At 33.7% G+C, this 8669-nt stretch overlaps 1 protein-coding gene across 2 annotated transcripts; it reads right to left on the bottom strand.

Moving 5' to 3' along the window:
- Positions 1-356: 356 nt before the first annotated feature.
- Positions 357-8253, bottom strand: LOC106772712 (RNA-binding protein 1). 2 transcript variants are annotated; one of them, XM_014659280.2, is made up of 6 exons: positions 7999-8253; positions 5972-6108; positions 5552-5843; positions 5377-5438; positions 5190-5271; positions 357-722 (listed from the first exon to the last, which is right to left on the bottom strand). In XM_014659280.2, the coding sequence occupies exons 1-6, from the start codon at positions 8075-8077 to the stop codon at positions 619-621; spliced, it is 756 nt and encodes a 251-aa protein (XP_014514766.1). In that variant the 5' UTR covers positions 8078-8253; the 3' UTR covers positions 357-618. The 2 variants fall into 2 exon arrangements, with proteins under 2 accessions (XP_014514766.1, XP_014514756.1); XM_014659270.2 differs by having other exon boundaries at positions 5552-5846; positions 7999-8252.
- Between the last annotated feature and the right edge of the window lie 416 nt (positions 8254-8669).

The following is an 8669-nucleotide window of genomic DNA, read 5'->3' as shown; positions in this document are numbered from 1 at the left end:
CCTACATAAAATATGTTTCGAAAATAGCTTTCCAAAAGACACGAAATATATTCCCAATAAAGGTTATTGTTATTGAAATGAGTTTTTGTTCTCAAACTTTGTTTCTTCTTCCACAGCAATGATAGTAGCTTCCTCTTATTATGGAAGGTACAGTCAGTAGTAATAGGGTGCAGAAAACAATAGCCTACTAGTAAACGTGTCACAAATGGAAGGTCTATATAACCACGAACACGTTGTGATGTCTAAAAAAGATTTTGGAAAAGCTAACATTACATTACAGTCCACCCAATTTGCATAACCGGATGAAACGTTAATGTTTGATAACCAATAAACAGTCATTTGGGGAGCACAGTAAACGCTACCATAGATCTGTTAATATACTAAATTTAACAAATAATGATACAGCAGAGTAATTGAATACATGTACTAAAATCCGAATTTGTTAGACTTTTTTCTAATTGAAATTGTACTCTGATCTCAGCCTATATGTATTTAAAATGCCCTAATATCCGGAGGGAACAAATAAAACAGCATATGGAGTATCGCCCCCAATACATGGTATAAAGAACCATCCACATTCAGATGAGCATAACACATAAATGGCCTATCAGAACAACCTCATCTTTTACCTCGAGATGCAGGTCCACTTCTTGGACCAGGATACCGAGAAAACTGAAGCCGCAAGTGACTGGACTCAGGGCTGAGTTCATCAACTTTATAACCTGTACATCAACCACAATGTCAGTAAACAGCATCAGATCAGGGAAGGGGAAAAAGATCATACACCCGAACATCTTATGGGTTGAAGCGCAATTTTGACTACCATGCATGTCCTGTACATAGCTTAAGTGTTGTGAAATCCTTTCCTTTTCAAAGTCTTCCATAACACTTCTCAAGACACTCCATCATAGGCTTTTTCCAAGTCAATAAAAATCATGCAAGCATTTTTTCAATAACATTCCATCAATCTAAAGTAAAAGATATGGTTTCTATTGTAGACCTTCCTCGCATAAAAACAAATTGATTGTCTTCAATACTCACCTCTTCCTTTAATTCATGCACAACTACTTTCTCAATAAGTTCATACCCCTGTATAATTAACAATTCTAAACATACCCCAGTATAGTTAAGCATACCTTCACCTAGCATTGTTGTATATCTCAAAATCTTAATAAATAAATTAGCAAGCCAAACAAAACCATGCTCTCCTATATACACTTTCAAACTTAGATAGGGATATCATCTGGCAAACAATTTTACCATTATCCACCCTTTAAAACCTCTTTTCACCTATCCAATAAGAATTATGAATTATACTATAGTAAGCTGAACTTTTTACGCCATCTACGTATATTACTCCTTCCATTTTACAAGACAATCATCGCCTATTATTAAAAGGCTTATAAAATGAATTCTCTCAACTCTCTTTGATATCTTGATCTATGACCAAAAATTTCTTATTCTTCATTAATACATCTAACTTGTTCCAAAACTCTCATTTAACTTCTCTATTTTTTTTTTGGAAATCTTAGTTCCATACGTTGCTTTCTTCATTCTTAATTTGAAGATATATGAAAAACTATTCAAAAGCTTCAGATTAGATTCACTTAACTTTTTGTTTCATCTCTAGCATTATGATGCCTTGCTTAATTTTGGAATTATTACATCCATGTAAGGCTTTAAAAGCACTCCTTTTTGTTTCTTTGTCTCAAACACGTTTTACCACAACTACTTTCCCTCAAACTGATAACTTTTGAGTCACTCAAGGCTACTAAATCAATCTTCTTAGACGTCATGTCCTAAATAAGGTAAACATGTCCGTGTTAGAGTAGAGGTAGCATCAGTAATCAAAAGCATATGTTAGTAAGACTCAAAATATCCTGTTGATCAAACGACCTTAACCTTCCAACTCTTAGAAGTGAATACATTTTCCTCCAACTTCTTAAATCAAGTGTTCCTAACTAAAAATGGAAACCGTACAGAAATCGAGACTAGTATGCCCTTCCCCATTAATTTACCCAAAACCAAAACAACAATGAGCTCTTGAAAATTTCCTTGCCTCACTACCAACATAGTTATATTAATACAAATTTTAAATCCTAATTAAATATAAAAGTTTTTAAATTATAGAAATAAGGAACAAATATTATATAATTAAAAATATCAAGATTATCTATAGCTATGAATAATGAGGATTGTAATTGTAACTGCTCAGTAGTGTACACATTATGTTACCTGTTTTACTCTTATGAATATAACCTGTCTCATTTTACTATTTGTAAAAAAAACTACCTAACCATCTAAACTATTAACAATGAGGATTCTATTGGTAACTGCTCTTTTAGTGTACACATTATATTACCCATTTTACCCTTATGAATATAGCCAATCTTATTTATTTTACTGTTTGTAAAAAAAAAAAACTACCTAAAAGGATCCATTTTATATTGCTTCCTTAGTATATACAGTTTGTAACTGCTTATTTTTTTTCTGTATTGAACTTTTTACTATTATATATAAAATTTACTAATATTTTATATTTTAATAATTATTATAAAGTTTAACTTTTAAATTATATTTTATCATCATAAAAAAGTGGGCATAGGCACTTAAGCTCACGTGTTTCCACCAGTATATGTATTATTAGGAACGGCATTTTGATTTATTCCTGTATCATATCTTTATTATTAGAGGAAACCAAAACTCCTCCATTTATTGGACTAATTCCATTTTTTTCAATGTAAATAAAGCCTTGTGTTGCCTAAAAACACACGGTTTCAACCCAATGTATCTCTTTCGTATAGCTTAATGTGTTGTCTGGAGCCTTATATCATCGACTTTCCATCACACATTATACTTGTTTGTCCTCAATATCTTGTACTCCTATTCCTAATTCTCCCAATGAAGCTTCATTTCACCCAGAGTACCAACAAGCACCGATATATGAGATCTATGCCCTTCAGAATAGTTTGGGAGTTAGTTCCTCCAACTGACAGATCAATTGTTGGGTGTCAATGGTTGTACACTCTTAAAATAGGACATGTAGTTGCCAAAGGATACAGACAAAATCTATGACCAAGATTAGACTGACACTTTCTCTTTTGCTACAAAAATGACCATTATTCGACTTTTCTTTTCCATTATAGCTATTCACCACTAGACTCTTGCTTCAGAATAGTTTGGGAGTTAGTTCCTCCAACTGACAGATCAATCAATGGTTGTACACTCTTAAAATAGGACATGTAGTTGCCAAAGGATACAGACAAAATCTATGACCAAGATTATACTGACTTTCTCTTTGCTACAAAAATGACATTTATTCGACTTTTCTTTTCCATTATGGCTATTCACCACACCACTAGACTCTTGCTTCAGCTTAACATAAAAAATGCATTTCTACATGGTAATCTTGATGAGAAAGTCTCCATAGTGGGACCTCCTAGATTTGTTGTTTAGGGCGAGTTATCCAAGTAGGTCTCTAGTTTATTGCCATTATCCTTGAGGATGTATCTATTTTATTGTATATATGAACAACATTTTTATCATAGATGATAAGGAGGGTATTGTCCAACTAAAATAATATCTTGCTTAAAAGTTATAGGCAAAAGATCTTAGACACTTGACCTTGGTATAGAAGTTGCGCAATCCAAGGATGGTTTGGTCATATATCAAAGAAAATATGCTCTGGACATATTTAGACAAAACAATGATATTCAAATGCTAAGCTTGTGGACACACTAATGGTTTTGGGAGTCACACTTGCACTTGATCAAGGAGAACCATATTTTGATCCTGACATCACCTCATTGTGACTCATCCTAACATCACCTTTACGGTGAGCACAGTAAGACAATCTTTGAACTCTCCTTGTCAAGTCCAGAGGGATGAAGTCGTAAAAATCATGAAATATATTAAGAATGCTCTTAGAAAAAGCCTCATTTTATGAAGACAAGGGAAATAGAAAGATTTAGGTATTTTGGTGATGATTGGGTAATGTCACCAAGCTATAGATGCTCCACTTCAAGTATTGTGTTCTTGTTGAAGGTAATTTATTATTGTGGAAAAGCAAGAAACAAAATGTGTGGCAAGATCGAGTTAAGTAGCAGAATACAAAGCAATGACATTAGTCACCTCTAAGGTCATGGCTAAAACAACTACTTAAAGAGCTTAAATTTGATAAAATTTCTCAAATGCACCAAATGTGACAACTAGGTAGCATTACACATTTCCTCTAATCTTGCCTTTCATGAGAAGACCAAACATATTGAGGTGATTGTCATTTCATATGAGAAAAATTTGAGCCAGAGACATCACTAGATTTTTTTCGGCTCTAGTGAATAGTTGGTTAACATATTCACCAAGTCTTTAAGAAGACCAAGAATTGTTTATATTTGCAAGATGCTGGGCACATATGTGACCTAAATGCTTTAGCTTTTAGGGGGTGTTATACTGCAAATCTTGTCATAAAAAATATCTAGATTATATATGTATTATTAAGAACGTTTTATTTATTCCCATATCATATTTATGATAAGAGGATACGAAATCTCCTCTATGTATTGTTGATTCCATTTTTTTCAATATAAATTAAGCATCTGTGTTGTCTAAAAAACATGAGGTTTCAGCTCAACGTCTCCCTCCTTCCTATAGCTTAACCAAAAGAAAATAATGAAATACAAAAACTACTCCCAAGAGGTAATCAAATTTTTATAAAATATTCCAACATGCAATAATGTTGAGATATTTTATAGATTTTCTGACAGTTTAATCATTGGGAACATGCTCCCAACAATAGCCATTAGTTTAAACATGCAAAGGCAGTGTTTGACATGTGCGTAGAATAGGATAAAATATGACATATGGATTGTCTTTAGTGCGTTTTGATATAAGCATAACAAGAAATGGGGTTCAAATTCAATTCCACAAAAAAAGAAGGCATTTTAAATGATCAGAACAACATAAGATCCAGGCGTGGATGACATTTTGGTTTCACTAGGGGCTGGAACAAAAAAGAATAGAGCAGAATGTTCACATCTGATTCTATTATTTGCACAATAAATTCTGCCTGAATGCTCTGCAATTCATAACAATCATCAATATTTCATCTCATTTTAAAATGATGCAGGCATGTAATTTATAAAACCAAAACATAATTTACTTATATATCAGAAGGCAATTGTAAATGATACCTTGCAAGGCACTCATAGCAGTTGCTGCACAAGCTGGATTTGCAAAGTCCACAAAACAAAGGATTAAAGGGTCTCCACCCCGCTGCATTGAACAGCCATTTCACCACAAAGAGGATGCAATTTTTTACCAATAAACTAAATAACCAAAAGATGACAAGCAAGCATCTGTTGCAAACAGTTCACTTACATGTTTGGATTCTTTGCTCACAAGTCTCACTTCTCTATATCCAACAAAGGGGCGGAAAATATCTAAGGTGATGTCAAGGAATTTGAATAACAGAACTTAAATCAATGTAACTCGGAAATAAATGAAAAGCAAGAAGATGAAAATCCCAAACATTGCTTTAGAATAAAAGGGATACGAGCCACTTCTCTTCTTGTGCTATCAGATGGAAGACCTTCAACATACAAAGTGCTAGAAGCATCTGGAGGTAGAGGTACCGTCTCAGGTCCAGGCCTGGAAACGGCATCTACAGGTAGCTGACCACCATAATTAACACCCCGTCCATTTGGTGGTAGATCTGGACCAGCACCTCCATGACGCCCCAAAACAGCAGGATCAGCTAGTGAATGGCCTGGTAATCCCCCACCACCACCCCTAGCCAACCCAATACCACCAACAGTACTGGCTTCCCCAGAGGCAAATGAAGAAACCTGCTGTATAAACAAACAGGACGCACGATCTCATAAGCAAACAGTGAAACACCCAAAAGAGCAGTAGTGAAAGTGCCAAAAAACCAACACTGAAATATTTAAGAAAACACAGCAAGATGAAGTGTTACCCCACTCTGAAGGTAGCGGTCATAAGCAGTTCCAATTGTTTTTGTGTCCTTTAGCATTCGGTGAACAGTACGGTCATCATCACGAGCAATATAATTATGAATCTCATTACCTGAAGACAGACCAGAAGCTGGCATATCTGAAATGAAAAAATAAAATAATAACATTAAAAAAAATATAATTGATACAAATCGATTCTATAGCAAAGAGCACTAAAGCTGTAAGCACCATATTAAAAAATCTCCATCATATATGATTCCTATTCATACACTGGCACTGCTATAGACTGAATAGAATAGAAGAATGTCCATTTTTGGTGCAGCTTTATGAAACCCAAATCATGGTTTGCTGACACAGCAGAAAGATATCATTATTTGTCAACTCATGCACCATCAGAATATCAAGATCCAACATATTAAAAGGAACTAATAAAGCAAAAATTGGCATAAACAGAAAATGTTTTAAAAAGAACTAGACGGAAAAAGTACCACACAGCACAAGCTTTCATGAACTAAACTTTCTGGACCTAATAAGCCTAATTGTACGTAATAAAATAAAATTAACTAATTCACCAATCAGGATATCTAAACCAACGGAAAGAAAAATTAGTATAGCAATAAATTTAATTTAAAGGTCATTAGAAGAAAACAATTTGAAAAAAGATCAACAATGTAACCAGGTTAATAGGAACCACATTCATTCAAATATCTCTTATCAGAAGATGGAAATAGACCAATACACTCTTCCCCTTCCAATGAAAGAAAACGTGTTCATTCTAGGTATACTACATGAGTCTCCCCTGTCAACTTACCACAATGGTGAACAAGATAAAACTCACAAAGCCAGGGTGACAGAAGTAGGAAAAGTGGAAAAACCAAGAAAGACAGCAATGAGAAATTCAAGAGAGAGAGGAGAGGAATTTGAGGTTTCAAAGTTGATTTTCTATTTTTTTGAAATGAACTGAAATATGTGGATTTTCAAAATTTTGATCAGAAAATAATGTAAAAATGGAAGATTGAAGACAAAATTAGCAGGTTTACAATCATAAATATGTAGGGAAATGAGAGAAAAGGTGAATGTGTATAAGTGGGTGTGTGATATAGCTCTCTCAAAGATCAATGCGGCAATACAAAGGGAAATTTCTTCACGGTGGATACAATGAGAACTGACAGCATGGAGAAAAACTGCAGAGAGCCCAAGACAAAATAGAATGGGAGAACAATTAAAATGAAATCCAGGTGGCTTATACTATATCTACAATATGTAAAGTAACTCACTTACAACTAAATTTGTAATTACTAACTATTTATTTAATATATAACTTTCCTTTTATTCGACAATTGAGATTTTTTCAAATGAAATTATCATGCAACCTTCCAATCACTCCTGATTAACGTCAACAAACATACATTTTTTGTCCAGTTTATTAATGAACAAAAGTATTATTCCCCCCCTCCCCGAAAACCAATCCAAAACTGTGTAGCAAAGGAAACAGACACAAAAATAAAAAGAGAGGCGTCAACTTATTTGGGCTCTCCAATATCTTAAACAAAAGCAAATCCAAATAAACAGTATCCCAGAACTGAATTGAATTCTCTCCCCAAGTATAAACCCTATGCAATGCCTAAAGTCCAAAGCGCGTTTGTTTTTCTACATTAACAAAACCTTAACAAATTCTACACAAGAAGAATAGATCGATTGTCTTCCAACAAAAACACCAGGATCCCAAAACAAGTTAACAAACACCCCACAAATTAACGAAAGGACCCAAGAAAGACAGGCAGCATTAAACCACAACAGAACCACTTCAAACGCAGCCCTAATAAGCGAGAACAAGCGAGAAAATTAGCACCGTTTGAAGCGCAAGAAAATTGGCACTCAACGCCCAAACAAATTGTGACAACCAAATAACAAATAATTTACAAACGAAACAGAAAATTGCAAACTTTCACAACAATTCAAGAGAAAGTGGGCAAATTGCACAAAAGAAAACCAAAAGACGAAGAAAATCGAGGAAAAAGAAAAAAACCATATTCCGAACGCGGTCGCTTGAGCATGCCGGAGTGGGGGAGAAGCGCCTGTTGCCGATTCCAATAGCCGTCCGTCATGGCCGAAGAATCCCTAATTTTTGAAAGATGGATATTTGGGGAATGGCGGAAACCCTAATCGTAGGTGTAGTTTGCGTGTTGCTGCTGTTGGTGTAGAAAACTGAGTCAGTTTGATCTGGGTGATGGGACTAACTAAGGACTGAGGAACTTCACTGTACTAAGTTGGGCAAATGGAAAATTAGTGTTTTTCTTTTTCCTATTATATCCTTGTGTTTTGCTTTAATTGGACATGACAGGAAGGTTTAATCCTCTGAATTTAATAAATAAAAGGTTGCCATCGTACGGGATTATTAAAAAAATAAAATATATTTCTTATATAAATTTAAATTTATATAAAAAGAATTAAAATTCGTTATAAGAATAGTAACCTTTTGTTAATTTATTATATTTAACTTATTTACATATTTTGAAAAATAAAATCTGTTTAATATATTTAAATTATTTATATTTTTTAATAAAATGCTTTACTATATAATTGTTTCAGAAACAATTCTGTCAATTAAAATAAAGAATATATATTTAAATGAAACAATGATAAATAATTTCACTTGTTTAGAAAACAATAAATCGAATATTCTATTTTGACATACGA

This window comes from Vigna radiata, chromosome 1 (assembly GCF_000741045.1).
Source record: "Vigna radiata var. radiata cultivar VC1973A chromosome 1, Vradiata_ver6, whole genome shotgun sequence".
Classification (NCBI taxonomy): Eukaryota; Viridiplantae; Streptophyta; class Magnoliopsida; order Fabales; family Fabaceae; genus Vigna; species Vigna radiata.
The sequence above is the reverse complement of the archived record's forward strand: the minus strand, read 5'-3'. Positions and strand labels throughout refer to the sequence as shown.

Coding starts and splice junctions, on each gene's coding strand:
- LOC106772712 (XM_014659270.2), bottom strand. CDS start 8,077: ATGACGGACGGCTATTGGAATCGGCAACAGGCGCTTCTCCCCCACTCC. Junction 5,847..5,971: donor ACCGCTACCTTCAGAGTGGG/GTAACACTTCAT, acceptor TTGTTTATACAG/CAGGTTTCTTCATTTGCCTC. Junction 5,439..5,551: donor CACAAGAAGAGAAGTGGCTC/GTATCCCTTTTA, acceptor ACATCACCTTAG/ATATTTTCCGCCCCTTTGTT.